At 45.7% G+C, this 19854-nt stretch overlaps 1 protein-coding gene across 9 annotated transcripts in view; it reads left to right on the forward strand.

Annotated features, from left to right (window-relative positions):
• The window catches only part of mapk8ip3 (mitogen-activated protein kinase 8 interacting protein 3), a 68927-nt gene that overhangs the window by 19714 nt on the left and 29359 nt on the right, over window positions 1-19854 (forward strand). For 4 of the 9 annotated variants that reach the window (XM_046306746.1, XM_046306748.1, XM_046306744.1 and 1 more), the window contains 12 exons: window positions 11774-11844; window positions 12013-12104; window positions 12705-12728; window positions 15420-15480; window positions 16365-16599; window positions 16852-16954; window positions 17133-17251; window positions 17921-17932; window positions 18241-18258; window positions 18906-18963; window positions 19301-19453; window positions 19534-19597. In XM_046306746.1, coding sequence (XP_046162702.1) covers window positions 11774-11844; window positions 12013-12104; window positions 12705-12728; window positions 15420-15480; window positions 16365-16599; window positions 16852-16954; window positions 17133-17251; window positions 17921-17932; window positions 18241-18258; window positions 18906-18963; window positions 19301-19453; window positions 19534-19597 — 1010 coding nt within the window. The remainder of the gene's footprint in view (window positions 1-11773; window positions 11845-12012; window positions 12105-12704; window positions 12729-15419; window positions 15481-16364; window positions 16600-16851; window positions 16955-17132; window positions 17252-17920; window positions 17933-18240; window positions 18259-18905; window positions 18964-19300; window positions 19454-19533; window positions 19598-19854) is intronic. The other 5 variants (XM_046306741.1, XM_046306745.1, XM_046306742.1 and 2 more) reach the window with 3 other exon arrangements.

Below are 19854 nucleotides of genomic sequence, written 5' to 3' on the forward strand. Positions count from 1 at the left end.
AACAGCTGGGAGCAGGAACGGAACGATAGAGAGAGAGAGAGAGAGAGGGAGAGAGGGAGGGGGAGAGAGAGGGATAGAAAGAGGGAAAGAACCTAATAAGACCAGCAGGGGGAAACGAATAGAAGGGGAAGCACAGAAACAAGACATGACAAAACATGACAGTACCCCCCCACTCACCGAGCGCCTCCTGGCGCACTCGAGGAGGAACCCTGGCGGCAACGGAGGAAATCATCAATCAACGAACGGTCCAGCACGTCCCGAGATGGAACCCAACTCCTCTCCTCAGGACCGTAAACCCTCCCAATCCACTAAGTACTGGTGACCACGTCCCCGAGAACGCATGTCCATGATCTTCCGTACCTTGTAAATAGGTGCGCCCTCGACAAGGACGGGGGGGGGAGACGAACGGGGGCGCGAAGAAAAGGCTTGACACAGGAGACATGGAAGACAGGGTGGACGCGACGAAGATGTCGCGGAAGAAGCAGTCGCACAGCGACAGGATTGACGACCTGAGAAACACGGAACGGACCAATGAACCGCGGAGTCAACTTGCGAGAAGCTGTCGTAAGGGGAAGGTTACGAGTGGAAAGCCACACTCTCTGACCGCGACAATACCTAGGACTCTTAATCCTACGTTTATTGGCGGCTCTCACAGTCTGCGCCCTGTAACGGCAAAGTGCAGACCTGACCCTCCTCCAGGTGCGCTCACAACGTTGGACAAAAGCCTGAGCGGAGGGAACGCTGGACTCGGCGAGCTGGGACGAGAACAGAGGAGGCTGGTACCCAAGACTACTCTGAAAAGGAGATAGCCCGGTAGCAGACGAAGGAAGCGAGTTGTGAGCGTATTCTGCCCAGGGGAGCTGTTCTGCCCAAGACGCAGGGTTTCTAAAAGAAAGGCTGCGTAATATGCGACCAATCGTCTGATTGGCCCGTTCTGCTTGACCGTTAGACTGGGGATGAAAACCGGAAGAGAGACTGACGGAAGCACCAATCAAACGACAGAACTCCCTCCAAAACTGTGACGTGAATTGCGGACCTCTGTCTGAAACGGCGTCTAACGGGAGGCCATGAATTCTGAACACATTCTCAATGATGATTTGTGCCGTCTCCTTAGCGGAAGGAAGCTTAGCGAGGGGAATAAGAGAGAACCTAGAGAACCTATCGACAACCGTAAGAATCACTGTCTTCCCCGCAGACGAAGGCAGACCGGTAATAAAGTCTAAGGCGATGTGAGACCATGGTCGAGAAGGAATGGGAAGCGGTCTGAGACGACCGGCAGGAGGGGAGTTACCTGACTTAGTCTGCGCGCAGTCCGAACAAGCAGCCACGAAACGGCGCGTGTCACGCTCCTGAGTAGGCCACCAAAACCGCTGGCGAATAGAAGCAAGCGTACCCCGAACGCCGGGGTGGCCAGCTAACTTGGCAGAGTGAGCCCACTGAAGAACAGCCAGACGAGTAGAGACAGGAACGAAAAGAAGGTTACTAGGACAAGCGCGCGGCGACGCAGTGTGAGTGAGTGCTTGCTTTACCTGTCTCTCAATTCCCCAGACAGTCAACCCGACAACACGCCCTTCAGGGAGAATCCCCTCGGGGTCGGTAGAAGCTACAGAAGAACTGAAGAGACGGGATAAGGCATCAGGCTTGGTGTTCTTATTTCCCGGGCGATAAGAAATCACGAACTCGAAACGAGCGAAAAACAACGCCCAACGAGCTTGACGTGCATTGAGTCGTTTGGCAGAACGGATGTACTCAAGGTTCTTATGGTCAGTCCAAACGACAAAAGGAACGGTCGCCCCCTCCAACCACTGTCGCCATTCGCCTAGGGCTAAGAGGATGGCGAGCAGTTCGCGGTTACCCACATCATAGTTGCGTTCCGATGGCGACAGGCGATGAGAAAAATACGCGCAAGGATGGACTTTATCGTCAGAATGGAAGCGCTGGGACAGAATGGCTCCCACGCCCACCTCTGAAGCGTCAACCTCGACAATGAATTGTTTAGTGACGTCAGGAGTAACAAGGATAGGAGCGGATGTAAAACGCTTCTTGAGGAGATCAAAAGCTCCCTGGGCGGAACCGGACCACTTAAAGCACGACTTGACAGAAGTAAGGGCTGTGAGAGGGGCTGCCACTTGACCGAAATTACGAATGAAACGCCGATAGAAATTCGCGAAACCGAGAAAGCGCTGCAACTCGACACGTGACTTAGGGACGGGCCAATCGCTGACAGCCTGGACCTTAGCGGGATCCATCTGAATGCCTTCAGCGGAAATAACAGAACCGAGAAATGTGACAGAGGAGACATGAAAGGCGCACTTCTCAGCCTTCACATAGAGACAATTCTCTAAAAGGCGCTGGAGTACACGTCGAACGTGCTGAACATGAATCTCGAGTGACGGTGAAAAAATCAGGATATCGTCAAGGTAAACGAAAACAAAGATGTTCAGCATGTCTCTCAGTACATCATTAACTAATGCCTGAAAGACAGCTGGAGCATTAGCGAGACCGAACGGCAGAACCCGGTATTCAAAATGCCCTAACGGAGTGTTAAACGCCGTTTTCCACTCGTCCCCCTCCCTGATGCGCACGAGATGGTAAGCGTTACGAAGGTCCAACTTAGTAAAGAACCTGGCTCCCTGCAGAATCTCGAAGGCTGACGACATAAGGGGAAGCGGATAACGATTCTTAACCGTTATGTCATTCAGCCCTCGATAATCCACGCAGGGGAGCAGGGTACCGTCCTTCTTCTTAACAAAAAAAAACCCCGCTCCGGCGGGAGAGGAAGAAGGCACAACGGTACCGGCGTCGAGAAACAGACAGATAATCTTCGAGAGCCTTACGTTCGGGAGCCGACAGAGAGTATAGTCTACCCCGAGGGGGAGTGGTCCCCGGAAGGAGATCAATACAACAATCATACGACCGGTGAGGAGGAAGGGAGTTGGCTCTGGACCGACTGAAGACCGTGCGCAGATCATGATATTCCTCCGGCACTCCTGTCAAATCACCAGGTTCCTCCTGAGAAGAGGGGACAGAAGAAACAGGAGGGATAGCAGACATTAAACACTTCACATGACAAGAAACGTTCCAGGATAGGATAGAATTACTAGACCAATTAATAGAAGGATTATGACATACTAGCCAGGGATGACCCAAAACAACAGGTGTAAAAGGTGAACGAAAAATCAAAAAGGAAATGGTCTCACTGTGGTTACCAGATACTGTGATGGTTAAAGGTAGTGTCTCACATATGATACTGGGGAGAAGACTACCATCTAAGGCGAACATGGGCGTGGGCTCCCCTAACTGTCTGAGAGGAATGTCATGTTTCCGAGCCCATGCTTCGTCCATAAAACAACCCTCAGCCCCAGAGTCTATCAAGGCACTGCAGGAAGCTGCCGAACCGGTCCAGCGTAGATGGACCGACAAGGTAGTACAGGATCTAGATGGAGAGACCTGAGTAGTAGCGCTCACCAGTAGCCCTCCGCTTACTGATGAGCTCTGGCCTTTTACTGGACATGAAATGACAAAATGTCCAGCAGAACCGCAATAGAAGCAAAGACGGTTGGTGATTCTCCGTTCCCTCTCCTTAGTCGAGATGCGAATACCTCCCAGCTGCATGGGCTCAATCTCTGAGCCAGTGGGAGGAGATGGTTGAGATGCGGAGAGGGGAACACCGTTAACGCGAGCTCTCTTCCACGAGCTCGGTGACGAAGATCTACCCGTCGTTCTATGCGGATGGCGAGTGCAATCAAAGAATCCACGCTGGAAGGAACCTCCCGGGAGAGAATCTCATCCTTAACCTCAGCGTGGAGTCCCTCCAGAAAACGAGCGAGCAACGCCGGCTTGTTCCAGTCACTGGAGGCAGCAAGAGTGCGAAACTCTATAGAGTAATCCGTTATGGATCGATCACCTTGACATAGGGAAGCCAGGGCCCTGGAAGCCTCCCTCCCAAAAACTGATCGATCAAAAACCTGTATCATCTCCTCTTTAAAGTTCTGATACTCGTTAGTACACTCAGCCCTTGCCTCCCAGATAGCTGTGCCCCACTCCTGAGCCCGTCCCGTAAGGAGTGATATGACGTAGGCGATCCGAGCTCTCTCTCTAGAGTATGTGTTGGGCTGGAGAGAGAACACAATATCACACTGGGTGAGAAAGGAGCGGCACTCAGTGGGCTGCCCAGAGTAACATGGTGGGTTATTAACCCTAGGTTCCGGAGACTCGGAAGACCAGGAAGTAGCTGATGGCTCGAGACGGAGACTCTGAAACTGTCCTGAGAGGTCGGAGACTTGAGCGGCCAGGGTCTCAACGGCATGACGAGCTGCAGACAATTCCTGCTCGTGTCTGCCGAGCATCGCTCCCTGGATCTTGACGGCTGAGTTGCGAGAATCCGTAGTCGCTGGGTCCATTCTTGGTCGGATCCTTCTGTTATGCAGGTGAATGAGGACCCAAAAGCGACTTCACAGAAACAGAGTTTATTCCAAGTCAAAACAGGAAAACTGAAACCCTCTAGTCAGTAGAGGGGAACAACTGGAGATGCGACCACAGACTGCAGGTCGCTTCGGGAAGGCGCAGGCCGTAGCTGATCTAGACACCTGCTCACACGCAGCATCTGAAGAAGGCAAAAACACGACAGGACGGAACGAGGACACAGAACAGCAAACAAGGATCCGACAAGGACAGAAGCGAAAACAGAGAGAGAAATAGGGACTTAATCAGAGGGCAAAATAGGGAACAGGTGTGAAAGAGTAAATGAGGTAGTTAGGAGAATGAGGAACAGCTCGGAGCAGGAACGGAACGATAGAGAGAGAGAGAGAGAGAGAGAGAGAGGGAGAGAGGGAGGGGGAGAGAGAGGGATAGAAAGAGGGAAAGAACCTAATAAGACCAGCAGGGGGAAACGAATAGAAGGGGAAGCACAGAAACAAGACATGACAATCAATGACAAAACATGACACACAACCCAACCAAGCAACACTGCTTCTTGATGCAATGCCTGCTTAACCCGGAAGCCAGCCACACCAATGTGTCAGAGGAAACACCGTACACCTGGCGACCGTGTACGGAAAAACCTTTGATAAAGTACGACTGGGGTTTATATATAAATGCCTGGAATATTTCAATTTGGGTTAAAGTTATGTATAGTAGGTGTAAAATGGTAAATAATGGCTACATCTCATAAAGTTTTAAACTGTTGGAGTAATACAAGGTTGTCCACTATCGGCATATCTATTATGGCCATCGAAATGTTAGCTGTTAAAATTAGATCCAACAATAATATTAAGGAATTAGAAATCCATGGCTTAAGAACGAAGATGTTATTGTACATTGTACATGTTTTCTTTTAAATCCACAATAAGAATCCCTCCACGGCCACATAGAGGATCTAGATACTTTTTCTAACCTCTCTGGATTAAAACCAAATTATGATACTATATTACATATTGGATCACAAAGAAATTGAACTTTTATATTACCGTGTAGTTCACCAAAACAATATCTGACGGGGATGTGGACATTCTCGGTATACATATCCCGAAAGAAAGAAATCTCACTCCAATACATTTTAATAGAAAGTTAGCAAAAATTGATAAGATCTTGCTACCATGAACAGGAAAATATCGGTCTATTTGTGGAAAAATCACCCTGATTGAACTCTTTTGTCATATCACAGTTGACCTATTTGCTTATGGTTTTGCCTACACCTAGTGACCTGCTTTTTAAATTATATGAGCAAAAAATATTGAATTTGATTTGGAATGACAAGCCAGGCAAAATTAAAAGGGCCTATTTATATGATGAACATGAATTCGGAGGGCAGAAATTAAATATCAAAGCATTAGACCTCTCACTAAAGGTATCAGTCATAAAGTTATACTTAAATCCAAAATGGTTATCTAGTATATTAGTAAGAATGTCTCACCCCATGTTCCAGAATGGCCTTTTTCCCTTTATTCAGATTACAACCGCTCACTTTTGGTTATTCGAAAACTAAATAATCTCGAAAATGTTATCTTTTAAACAAGCCATAGAAAGTTGATTGCAATTTCAATTTAATCCACCTGAAAAGACAGAACAAATAATTCAAGTATTGTGGTTAAACTCAAATATACAAATTGATAAAAAGGTAAAGGTATAATCTTTGTAAATGATATAAAGACTGGTGGAGTTATGTCACACATGCAGCTAACACAGACATACGGAAATGTCTGCTCAACCCAAAAATGGAAGCGGGACAAAGTAAGGAACTTGTCTGTTGGCCCTGCATTAAAGACCAAAATTGGTCAAAGAAAATTGTGATATAAAATATACTACTTTCATTTAAGGACCAAAACAAATGTACAGCTGTGCCAGTGTAACCGATGTAAAATGGCTAGCCAGTTAGCGGTGGTGCGCACTAATAGCGTTACAATCGGTGACGTCACTCGCTCTGAGACCTTGAAGTAGTCGTTCCCCTTGCTCTGCAAGGGCCGCGGCTTTTCTGGAGCGATGGGTAACGATGCTTCATGGGTGTCAGTTGTTGATGTGGGCAGAGGGACCCTGGTTCGATCCCGGTTAGGGGACGGACTAAAGTTTAAACTGTTACACCATATAAATTGCGAAATAGTTGGGAAGGGATTTTGATGTACCGATTCCATGGCACATGGTTTATGAATTGACATTCAAAACTTGCAATAAATATAATGTTATATATGGGGGATACAATCTTCTCAGCTCTGCAGATTTTGCCAGCGAGAAGGCGGAGTCATTTATTTTGGAACTGTCCAGATGTAGCTTGTTTTGTCACAGGTCCAGGGATGGCTGAAGAATTGCAACATTTACCTAGAGCTAACGCTGCAGATAGCAATACAGGGTGATTTGAAAAGTCAGTCAATCGATCAATAATGATTTCAGCAAAAATGTTTAATTTACAATCTGTAGAAACTATGAGAATAGAAAGGTTCAGTACTTTTGTGACGCCTCACAGCACAGTAAAAATAATGGCAAATAGAAATCCGAGATGGGAGGGGTTGAATCAAATCAAATCAAATCAAATTTATTTATATAGCCCTTCGTACATCAGCTGATATCTCAAAGTGCTGTACAGAAACCCAGCCTAAAACCCCAAACAGCAAACAATGCAGGTGTAAAAGCACGGTGGCTAGGAAAAACTCCCTAGAAAGGCCAAAACCTAGGAAGAAACCTAGAGAGGAACCGGGCTATGTGGGGTGGCCAGTCCTCTTCTGGCTGTGCCGGGTAGAGATTATAACAGAACATGACCAAGATGTTCAAATGTTCATAAATGACCAGCATGGTCAAATAATAATAAGGCAGAACAGTTGAAACTGGAGCAGCAGCACAGTCAGGTGGACTGGGGACAGCAAGGAGCCATCATGTCAGGTAGTCCTGGGGCACGGTCCTAGGGCTCAGGTCAGTTGAAACTGGAGCAGGAGCATGGCCAGGTGGACTGGGGACAGCAAGGAGTCCTCATGTCAGGTAGTCCTGGGACATGGTCCTAGGGCCCAGGCCAGTTGAAACTGGAGCAGCAGCATGGCCAGGTGGACTGGGGACAGCAAGGAGTCATCATGTCAGGTAGTCCTGGGGCATGGTCCTAGGGCTCAGGTCCTCCGAGAGAGAGAAAGAAAGAAAGGAGAGAATTAGAGAACGCACACTTAGATTCACACAGGACACCGAATAGGACAGGAGAAGTACTCCAGATAAACAAACTGACCCTAGCCCCCGACACATAAACTACTGCAGCATAAATACTGGAGGCTGAGACAGGAGGGGTCCGGAGACACTGTGGCCCCATCCGAGGACACCCCGGACAGGGCCAAACAGGAAGGATATAACCCCACCCACTTTGCCAAAGCACAGCCCCCACACCACTAGAGGGAAATCTTCAACCACCAACTTACCATCCTGAGACAAGGCCGAGTATAGCCCACAAAGATCTCCGACACGGTACCACCCAAGGGGGGACCCAGACAGGCCGACCACAACAGTGAATCAACCCACCCAGGTGACGCACCCCCCCCAGGGACGGCACGAGAGAGCCCCAGCAAGCCAGTGACTCAGCCCCCGTAACAGGGTTAGAGGCAGAGAATCCCAGTGGAAAGAGGGGAACCGGCCAGGCAGAGACAGCAAGGGCGGTTCGTTGCTCCAGAATGGAGTTGAAGGGTGGGACTAATAACAAATGTAAAACATATGGGGTCTGTAAAATGTATATAGGTTCAGAACCTTTGAAATAGCACAGTTACAAATATATGGCAAATAGAACATCAGTAATAGAGGTAGGGCAGGACTAAAAACAAAATAAAATATATCTATTGTAAAATAGATTGTCTGTAAAATGTGCATAGTATGTATAAGCTGGAAGTAGAAGCCTAAGTGTTATTGTTTATTAGTTTACTCCAATTGGGGGAGGGGTGGTAGGGTTTGCAGGGAATAATAAAAGAAGGTATTGGTACGTGGAGTGGAACAGGGAAATCCAAGAGCAGACTCAACCGAGGAAACTGGGATGAAGCAACCAAGGTATTTATTACAACACAGGGGGGAGATGGAGTACACTCTTGGGGTTTGCAGGAAACCAGGTACGGAGGCTGAGGTGAGAGGGGTTGGGACAGGGTAAGCAGTTCGAGGGGAATCCAAAGAAGTAGTGGATTGTGGAATCCATGACAGAGTAGCAGGATGACGAGACGTGGGACTGGAGACAGGGACTGTCATTGTCCTGTTGTAGGAGGAAATTGGATCCAATGAACCCGCCGTCCACAGGTCATGGCGTTGCAAAATGAAGTGATAGCCTTCCTTCTTTAAGATCCCTTTTAACCTGTACAAATCTCTCACTTTACCACCACCAAAGCACCCCCAGACCATCACATTGCCTCCGCCATGCTTGACAGAAGCGTCAAGCACACCTCCATCATCTTTTCATTTTTTTTTGCGTCTCACGGATGTTCTCCTTTGTGATCCGAACACCTCAAACTTAGATTAGTCTGTCCATAACACTTTTTTCCAATCTTCCTCTGCCCAGTGTCTGTGTTATTTTGCCCATCTTAATCTTAGCTTTTTATTGGCCAGTCTGAGATATGTCTTTTTCTTTGCAACTCCGCCTGCCAGCATTCCAGAGTCACCTCTTCACTGTTCACTTTGAGACTGGTGTTTTGCGAAGTGCTATTTAATGAAGCTGCCAGTTTTGTGAGGTGTCTGGTTCTCAAACTAGACGCTCTAATGTACTTGTCCTCTTGCTCGGTTGTGCACCGGAGCCTCTCACTCCTCTTTCTATTCTGGTTAGAGCCAGTTTGCGCTGCTCTGTGAAGGGAGTAGTACACAGCGTTGTACGAGATCTCACATGGAATAGCCTTCATTTCTCAGAACAAGAATAGACGGACGAGTTCTTTGTTTCTGGCCATTTTGAGCCTGTTACAATCGGTGACGTCACTCGCTCTGAGACCTTGAAGTATCCAAAAATGCTGACCCTCAGAAACTAAACTAGTCTAAACAAGGCCAATTGTATTTATTCTTTAGTCAGGACAACAGTTTTCAGCTGTGTTAACATAATTGCGTTAGGGTTTTCTAATGATCAGTTAGCCCTTTAAAATGATAATTCAAGTTTATCTAACACAATGTGTCATTGAAACAGAGGAGTGATGGTTGCTGATAATGGGCCTCTGTAAGCCTATGTAGATATTTAATTAAAAAATCAGCCGTTTCCGGGCCTCCCGGGTGGTGCAGTGGTCTAAGGCACTGCATTGCAGTGCTAGGTGTGCCACCAGAGATTCTGGGTTCGAGCCCAGACTCTGCCGCAGCCGGCCGCGACCAGGAGGCTCATGGGGCGGCGCACAATTGTCCCAGCGTTGTCCGGTTTAGGGAGGGTTTGGCCGGCAGGGATATCCTTGTGTCATCGCGCACTAGCGACTCCGGTGGCGGGCCGGGCCCAGTGCACGCTGACCAGGTCGCTAGGTGTACGGTGTTTCTTTCCGACACATTGGTGCGGCTGGCATCCGGGTTGGATGTGCGCAGTGCGGCTTGGTTGGGTTGTGTTTCGGAGGACGCATCAATTTGATGGTACTTTAATGGACAAAAAAATAGTTTTTCTTTCAAAAACAAGGACATTTGTAAATGACCCCAAAATTTTGAAAGGTAATCAATATGTATATATTTGTGTGTATGTACACCAAGCTCTGTCAGGAGGAATGGGCCAACATTCACCCAACTTATTGTGGGAAGCGTGTGGAAGGCTACCTGAAATGTTTGCCCCAGTTAAACCATTTAAAGGCAATGCTACCAAATACTAATTGAGTGTATATAAACTTCTGACCCACTGGGAATGTCATGAAATTAATAAATGAAATAAATCGTTCTCTCTCTACTATTATTCTGACATTTCACATTCTTAAAATAAAGTGATGATCCTAACTGACCTAAGACAGGAGATTTTTACTAGGATTAAATGTCAGGAATTGTGAAAAACTGAGTTGAAATGTATTTGGCTAAGGTGTGTGTAAACTTCTGACTTCAACTGTATATAGTTACCCCAAAAATGTATTGGGGATTGTAAATGATGCAGACAATTACATTGATGGAAGCAACAATCTATCCCCAATATTAAAGCTGAGCCATCCCCTAATAAAAAAAAATATTTAAAAAACATGACTTCAACAAGTGTTAACTAGACTTATAAACTAGAAGTACTCTGACAATTTGATTTCGACAATGCCATTTGCCCACTACATGGGATAAACAGCTGCAGGTGATTGCGCTGTATCTAATGGCATATGCAGCGAGACAGTTATGACCAGCAGTGCGATGGATCAGACTTTGTTTACATAAGACAACACATCGATTCGGCATGTGTTTTTCCGTTGCTGGTCAGTCTTTAATAACTAGAACTATTCTGACCAGAGTGAATAGTACCTCAGTAGTAAAATACTGTGTATTATTACTCAGAGCAAGAACTACTTTGACCAGAGTGAGTGTGTACTTCTCAAAACTAGCATACTGTAAGTGTGCATTAATCAGAACTAGCACAACTCAGAACTAGCACACTGTGAGTCTTCCCTTCTCAGAACTACCACACACACTGTGAGTCTGCATTACTCAGAACTAGCACAATGTGACAGTGCACTATTGACAGCCAAGCACAAAGTGCATAGCCCAGCACATCGTGACTGTGCACTATTGTCTACCTACACTGTGGAGGACTACACATAGCATACTAGCACACATTGGTTTTGCACCGTGAAGAGCTTTGCATGTAGTATTCAAGGACACAGTATAGCCTGTTTTACACTTAACCCACCATGAACGGATGAGCCAGTGCATGTTCTGTCTTCTGTGGTCAATATGGCTTAATAGGGTTTTAGTGCCTCTGACAGCAAACAGACTCACATATTCAATCAATGAGGAAATAGGCCTGCCACCATTTCGTGTTTCAAAGCAGACCAGATTTAATTTTTTTATTTTTATTTCACCTTTATTTAACCAGGTAGGCTAGTTGAGAACAAGTTCTCATTTACAACTGCGACCTGGCCAAGATAAAGCATAGCAGTGTGAACAGACAACACAGAGTTACACATGGAGTAAACAATTAACAAATGGAGAGCACCATCACACTATCCACTGTCCAATATGGAGCCTTGTCCAGCAAGTCCTGGACTAATAGACATTTTCAATGGAGAATCTCATTTGAACAGGTTTTTGTCCAAGATCTGTGTCCGGGAAATCAGCCCGAAGTATATAACCCACAGTGCTGTTGCAATGGGAGGCTGGTTGACTCTGATTCTGTTTTTCTGGGTTTCAGTCACGCGTCTGGAGGAGCGTGAGTCAGACATGAAGAAGGAGTACAACGCTTTGCACCAGCGACACACAGAGGTAGTAACAGCAGAGGGTGTGGGTGTGTGTGTGTGCATGGGAGAGTTTTGTATCTGACTCCATACTAGCTGCTAGGTTTGTATCTTGATGTAGTTTGCCTGGTACAATAGAACCAAGTCAATGGAATTACGTCCAGCTTCCTCACTCATCCTCTTATCTTCCTGTCAGATGATTCAAACATACGTGGAGCATATTGAGAGGTCCAAGATGCAACAGGCAGGGAACAACAGCCAGCCAGAAGGACCAGGCAGTGGACGGACGTGAGTGGCTGACTTAAAAAAAAAAAAAACATGTTCATCAAAAAACGTTATTATCCCCCAGTGAGGAATTCCATTGAGCAGCGTACAGACAAAACAATACAGTTCATACAACAACATAAATATAATATAATTAGTTGTGACCTTTCTGGAAAGTGTGCATGGATGGGTGGGTGTGTTGGTGGGAGTGTGTGTGCAGGGGGAAGGGTATAGTAATTGATCCTGGCATAGCTAGTAGTAACAACTATGCTGAGGTATTTGTATGTGGTTTGTTGTGCTTGGGTTTAGTGTGCTGTAGTTGTGTTGTGCTGTGTGTGTTAGCCTGTGTTAGCTTGTTTTGTGACCAGTGATGTAGTGGTTTACCAAACAGGTTGGTAAAAGATGATCGCTGTTTGTGGTGAGTAAAATAACACTCCCTATACTTTCAATGCCCTTTTTCTGCATAAGGTGGGTAAATGCTTGTGCAAAATAAAATATGTCACTAAACAAAATGTACGTGTGTCTACCCCCCACTACACCACTTGTGACCTGTTTGGCTTCACTCTAATCACCATATGTCTGTCTCGTTGTCTCACTCTGTGCTCGTGCTGCTGTGTTGCACAGTCAACGCCACGTGTGGAGGAAAAGGTACTACTCCCAAAAACCTCTTTGCCTCTTACCCCCCCCCCCCCCCCCCCATCCCTGTCCCCTCAATCCCAATCTCATTCAGTGTTTGTCAGTCTTGGTCCTGAGTATAGATAGGACCCAGGTTCAAATACTTGAAAAATAATTTTAAACACACACTTTGTTTGAGTCTCTTTGGAACTTTTCTATTGGTTTATAAAGCCAGGCAAGATGAATCAGGCTCAGATATTTATTTCAGTAGTGCTGAGCGATTAGTGATTTTTGAAGTCTGTTCGGTTTCAGTTTGGTTATTTATTTTTTACATTAAAATGATTAAAGGTTTTTTAATGGAGATAGAAAAATAGTGAACATTCAAGCCAAAACATTGGAAATATTTTCATTGTCTCTGTCAGGTCCACAAATCGAGAATTGCTATTAAATAATTAAATATTTCAGTTGTGTATATTACTTAGTTTTATTTGACGACTTTATCATTTTTCATTCCTTAAAGTCAGCATCTCGTCTCAACTGCTCAGGCAGTAGCAGCCAGCAAGACAACCATCTAACGTTATCTCTGTTCTCACCATACTGTGTAGTCTTTAGCCATCCTATTTAGCTAGGCTAGCCTGCCTAAGTATGCTGCAGAACTGTCAGACGAAATCATTTGACTAGTTCTTTAAAGTAGATAAGGCATACTTTCACGAACTCTCTATCCCTCACTCTCGTCATTGTGTTGTCTACTATCCTCTCTCTCATGCGGTGGCGAATGCGGTCTGTGTGTATCTAACCTAATGTAGCAGGCGTAAAAATGTATCCGAACCAGAAAAGAACTGGCACATTGGATTATGGCCATTGTAGTTAATTACCACGTTTCTGAGCTGAGCTAGGTTGAATATTTGCTTAATGAAAACTACAACTCCCTTCAGCCCAGCATCCCATATAGTTCTGGACTTAATTTATCTGGTCAATGATTTGATTTCTATCTAGAGAAATGGCACTAAGAAAAAAATATATAACTTGATTTCAAGTAATTGAAATGACGGTGGTCAATTAGTTGTTTGTAATAACAACAAAAAAACTAAAATGTGGTTAATCGCTCAGCACCTTTTCAGGTGTTTAAAAACCCAGCTCTGCTGGGTATACAGGCGTTTGCTCAAGTCCAGCACTAACACACTTGATTCAACTACTAGGGGGCTTGTTGATTAGTTGAATCAGGTCTGCAGACACTGTGGTTCCCAGGACTAGGACTTGATTATCACTGCCCTGGCTCCATTGACCAACCAGCCTCTCCTTCTTGGACTAGAAGTTCCCCTGCCCCCACTATGTCCCAATATGGAATGACCCAGAGTTCGTGCCTTTGTCCTTTACCTTCTCCTCTATCACCAACTGTTTATGGTCTGTCTGTCTGTCTGTCTGTCTGTCTGTCTGTCTGTCTGTCTGTCTGTCTGTCTGTCTGTCTGTCTGTCTGTCTGTCTGTCTGTCTGTCTGTCTGTCTGTCTGTCTGTCTGTCTGTCTGTCTGTCTGTCTGTCTGTCTGTCTGTCTGTCTGTCTGTCTGTCTGTCGCGCAGCTGAATCGAGTGGAGACGAATGGATTCGGTTCAGTTAGTTCATGCAATCATCCTGATGAGCCCTTCCCAGCTCGCTAGTTTATGCTTGTGGCTAGAAACTTCAGCGAGAATTTGAAACTTGTCTGCCGAAGTCGGGACTTGGAATGTAATTCAGAATCATTACGTTTTTATCGGAGTAATATATATTTTTTAAGTAGACGTTAATAGCTTAGTTGTACTTATGTATTGCATATTGTTTTTTTGTGGTGTGGTTTTCATATAAGCCCTTGGGCTTCCAACCACACCTGCGTACCGTTTTTTTGTTTTAATTAGTTTTTATCTGTATTGTTGTTTTCACTTGTTTGCTTTGGTGAAAAAATAAAATAAAAATGTTGTTGCCGACAAACTCTCCCCATTGAGCAGTAGACTGTATCACGGTGACATCCATATGGTTACTACCAATTTGACACATTCTTTTTCATGTAGGCTGTTATCCTTACTCAAGATAAAATCAATTGGGATGGAACAAATTGCCCATGTGATACAGCTACCCTGTGGTAAGCAACTCACGTCGGCAAGCCTTGATACCACATCGTTGCACTGGTCATTCGCACCGGCTTGACCGAACCCAATCCACTCGTCTCCACTTTACTCTCAGTTGCGCAACATACAGTACGTCATCAATTTGGGCAACAGGCGAGTCCATATAGTCTCTCCCGTTTCTCCATAATGTGGATATATTGTGTCATATTATGTTGGTCTGGTTTAGTGTCAGTCTGTCCAGTAGCTGGCTTTGTGTGTTGTGCTTAATTCAGGGGATTTTCAGTTTTATGTTATGCAACCCCAAAGTTAGCTTTCATGTCTCCCCAGATACCTAATGTACAGTATATTATCTCCCTCCCACCCTCCCTCTCTATCTCCCCCTCTCTCTACCCCTCCCTCTCTCTATCTCCCCCACTTTCTGCCCCTCTCCTCTCTCTTCCCCCTCACACCTCTCTCTCTGCCTCTCCCTCTCTATCTCATCCTCTCTCTGCCCCTCTCCTCTTTCCCCTCACCTCTCTCTCTGTCTTTCATTCTCATTGTCTTTTTCTTCTCTCCCTCAAACCTTTACCCTTCCCCTCACCTCCTCCTCTCTCCTCCCACCTCTCTCCCTGTCTTTTTCCCCCAGCAGCAAGGTGGAGCGTCCCCCGTCATTGAGCTTGTACCCCAGTGGAGAGGGCATGGGAATGGTACGTGGGGGTCTCGGGGGGGGCTAGGATGCCTGGGTCGGGGACCAACGTCTGACAGGTCAGCGAGCTCAGCCAATCCCACCACACCTCTGGCTACCAGGTGTGATAGAGGCTCTGTCCCAAATGGCACCCTATTCCCTTTATAGGGCACTACTTTTGACCAGAGCACTATGGGCCCTGGTTAAAAGTGGTACACTATAAAGGGGAATAGGATGCCATTTGGGACGCACATAGAAACTCCCCCTGGACCTCACATCTGCAGAACACGTCATGCCACACCCACCTTCATTCAGAATCATCCAGACACATCCCTCACGCCTGCTTGTGTCCCTTGTCTTCCAAGGGCCTTTCTTTGTGGTGTTTGTCGATTGTTTTTTATGGCAGTGAGTGTAATGAAGACATTACATTGTATAAACATATATGAGGAATAAATTAATATTAGGACAAATATTACATTAAATTTGTGTCATTTATTTTCCCTTAAGTGCTTTTTTTCTACAATAATAGAACATAACTTAGCTTCTATCGTCCCATTTGCACCTGTCTTTACATCCCATTTCACGTGTAAGGCTAAGTGTGATGCTTTGTTACTAAGTCTATGCGCAAGATTGTAAGTATAAGCAAGATCGTGAACAATCCTTGCAAGAGAAGATCCCTGGCTTCTCTTTTCTCCACCCTTCAGCCTAAATGTGCACTTGCATACTCTCCGTCATTGATTTTAAAGCATTGGCTTGGTGCAAACATTGTCTGGAGGGAGTTTCCACCATTGTTAAATCCATGAAGGGAAGTGTACACTTTGGGAGCAGGGGGAAGAATCGGGATGCAGCCCCTCTTTTACAATATAACCCCTTGACCTCTTTAACCCCTGACCTCTGATGCCCTAGGAGGATGGTTCCGAGTCGGACTCGGTGGCAGCCACGCCCAGTAGCACAGGAAGTAAGTCCAACACGCCCACGTCCTCCGTCCCTTCCGCCACCGTCACGCCCCTCAACGAGGGCTTCCTCCCGCCCGGCGAGTTCGACCCAATGCATGCTGTAAGCCGCGGCAGGAAGAGTGCTAAACGCCTCAGCAGAAACATGGAGGTGCAGGTCTCCCAGGAAACCAGGAACGTCAGCATTGGTGAGTGTAAAGTATAGTTACACACACACACACACACACACATACAAGCACCCATGCACACACACGTTGATCAGGGCCTGTAATTCATAAAGTCCCTCAGAGAAGGAGTGCTGATCTAGGATCAGGTCCCCCCCTGTCCATGTAATCTTATTCATTATTATCTAAAAGGCAGAACTGATCCTAGATCACTCCTATTCTGAGATACTTTGTGAATACGGTATTGAGTGTGTATGATATTCTATCTGAACTCAGGTATGGGTAGCAGTGATGAGTGGTCAGAATTCCAAGAGATCATCGATTCCACCCCAGAGCTGGATATGTGTGTGGACCCCCGTCTTTATGGTGGAGGAAACAGGTAACACACACACACACACACACACACACACACACACACACACACACACACACACACACACACACACACACACACACACACACACACACACACACACACACACACACACACACACACACACACACACACACACACACACACACACACAGCAATGATTAAATATCAGTGCGTGTGTCAGTCCTTCCCAGGGCATCGTGAACGAGGCATTCGGTATCAACACAGACTCCCTCTACCATGAGATCAAGGATGCCAAGTCTGACATCATCGGGGATGTTGACGCTGGGGCGGAGCTACTAGGTAAGCCAATCAGAGGAGCTTTGGGTGTGGTATATGCAAATTAGCTATTGGATGATGGATGATTGATGTGGTGAGCTGATATGTTAAACACCTATCCAGCATTGTGAGTTCTGGCATGCGTCTGGATCCCGACCTCTGTCTGCATTAAGCAAAGAGTCATTGGGAATGTAAGCTGCGGTGCTTAGTGCTAAGCTGGTGGGTGCCCCAAACGCCTCAAAATGAGGAAAGAGTTATTCCTGTGAAATTTGTTTAGCTTTTGTTTTGTATAAATGTCACAATTAAGCACTATGTTTTGAGGCTGTGTCACCAGCTGTGTCACCGTTGCCATAGCACTGGCTGGCTCTGAACTTTAACCCTACACACGGCAGAATGTTCACCACCACCCCACATGCCCGGCAGCTCCCCCATCCTCCACTGCACTGCAAAGCCCTCTAGGATATCACTTGCACCATGGCTGCTGTCCACATTTATTTGATATATTTGAATGGTTGATTTTACAGGGCAAGCTAAATTATTCTTGATTTAGTCTTGGTTTACTTTCTGTTACCGGGTTTAGTTGACATAGCTTTATGATTAGTTTATTTCATTGCGATCATATTAGTTTATTGACCCGTGACCCTTCTCTATGCTTCCTCTCTCCCTTCCTGTGTATGCTGGACACGCCCCTAGGGGAGTTCTCAGGTGTGTATCTGAACCCTCTCTTTCTCAGACACACACATACACACACACACACCCCTGCCTCCCATCTTCCAATACATGAAGTTCCACTGTATGCCTGTAGGCTTTACCCAATAACACAGTGCTGGCATTCCAGGCCACACCAGTTGTTTTACTCTCTGAAGCTTTAGTATATAACAAGTGCTTATCAGCATTCTCTCTTCTCTCTCTCTTTTATCTCACCCCATCTCTCTCTCTCTCTCTCTCTCTCTCTCTCTCTCTCTCTCTCTTTCTTTCTCCTCTCTCTCCCTGTTTCTCTTCCTCTCTCCCAGTCCGTGATGATTTTTTCGGTAAGGCTCCCTCTAGCCTTATTCAGCATCTCTAGAAGGTTGCTCATCTTCCCATGTTGTTGTGTCTGTCTGCGATGTCTCGTCTTTGCTGTGTTCCATGTTGTGATGCCATTTCCTATCTGTTCCTCTGCTGTGATGTCACTTCCTCCCATTTCCTGTTGGCTGTTATTTGAGTCTGTGGCAAGCTTTTTTTTTCTTCTTTTGTATTTGTTTTTCATCTTTGACTTAATTTCAGAGATCTATTCTCCTTTCATTTTAGCATGTCACAGCAAACACACTATCATATCTGTATTTCTTTTGGGCTTTTCTTGGTTTCATTTCAGCTTGCGGAAGTTGGCTTAAACACGATGATGCTCCCCAAAACCTCGAAATGTTCATACATTACTGAAGTAGAATTAATCCATAAATAGCCCCAGAATTCATATTCAAAGACGATTCATGTGTTCGTGAAAAAAAGTTAGCTAAGTTTATAGTTAATGAACACTTGGAAAGTTCGTGAAGTGTTTATAGAGCTATAGAAGGAGTCTGCTTGTGCTCTCTCCAACTGTTTGGCAAGACAGACAGCACAAACAGATCTGGGACCACGCTAGAAAGAGTGTTGTTAGTGCTAATCAATGCTAACACTAACGCTAACTGATACGTCACAGGGATGGGCAAGGAGGTGGAGAACCTGCTGACGGAGAACAAACATCTTCTGGAGACCAAGTAAGTGTGTGTGTTTTAAACTTACTCTTGTTTGTTGTGCTGCTGCATGTTAAAGATGGTTTGGTGCAAGATAGATTTACTAGGGGGGGCTGTTCTTTTGCAAGGGTTGAGTAAAAAGTAAATGATTTTTGATGAATAGAGAGAGCACACACAGACATGCAAGGGTGTAGTTTTTATTTAGTTTTGTCCATTTTATTTTTATGTGGGGTTACAGGTACAAAAAAAAACAATCAAATAAATGAATGCAAGATGTCCCCATCCATCTGCCCGTCCTCCCTCCCCACCTTGAAACCATTATTGAGTTAAGCAGTATTGATTCCCATTTCTCCCCATTCAGAAATGCTCTGAACATCGTGAAGAACGACCTAATAGCCAAAGTGGATGAGCTCTCTGGGGAGCATGAGGTGCTGAGAGAGGAACTGGAGGCTCTTAGGACCGCCAAGAACAAAGTAGACACAAAGGTTAAAGAACTGGAAGAAGAGCTGAAGAGGTGAGGGGTGTTGGGAGTGTGTGCATTGCGGGCATAGTGTGTGTGTGACTTTTGACTCTTATGACTCTTTGCCTCTTCAGGTTGAGAGCAGAGGCTCTGACTCTGGGAGCATCTCAGGACTCCAAGGATGAAGGAGGAGAAGATGTGAGTAAAACAAAACAAAAAATAAACAAATGTACAATTAGTCATATAGAAGACAGTCTTATCCAGAGCCACATATCACGGTTATAGAGTCATAAGATAGGTTTCCATCCAATTGGCAACAGATTTTCATGCGAATATTCTTAAAATATGCTTCCATCGGAGATGTTTCCATCAAATTGACTTGTTGCGGATTAAAGGCTATGCGTGGTGACTTAGTGCACATAAAACACACTTTTGCAGTTGAACTCCCATGTACC

The sequence above is a fragment of the Oncorhynchus gorbuscha genome, linkage group LG16 (genome assembly GCF_021184085.1).
Source record: "Oncorhynchus gorbuscha isolate QuinsamMale2020 ecotype Even-year linkage group LG16, OgorEven_v1.0, whole genome shotgun sequence".
Lineage (NCBI taxonomy): Eukaryota > Metazoa > Chordata > Actinopteri > Salmoniformes > Salmonidae > Oncorhynchus > Oncorhynchus gorbuscha.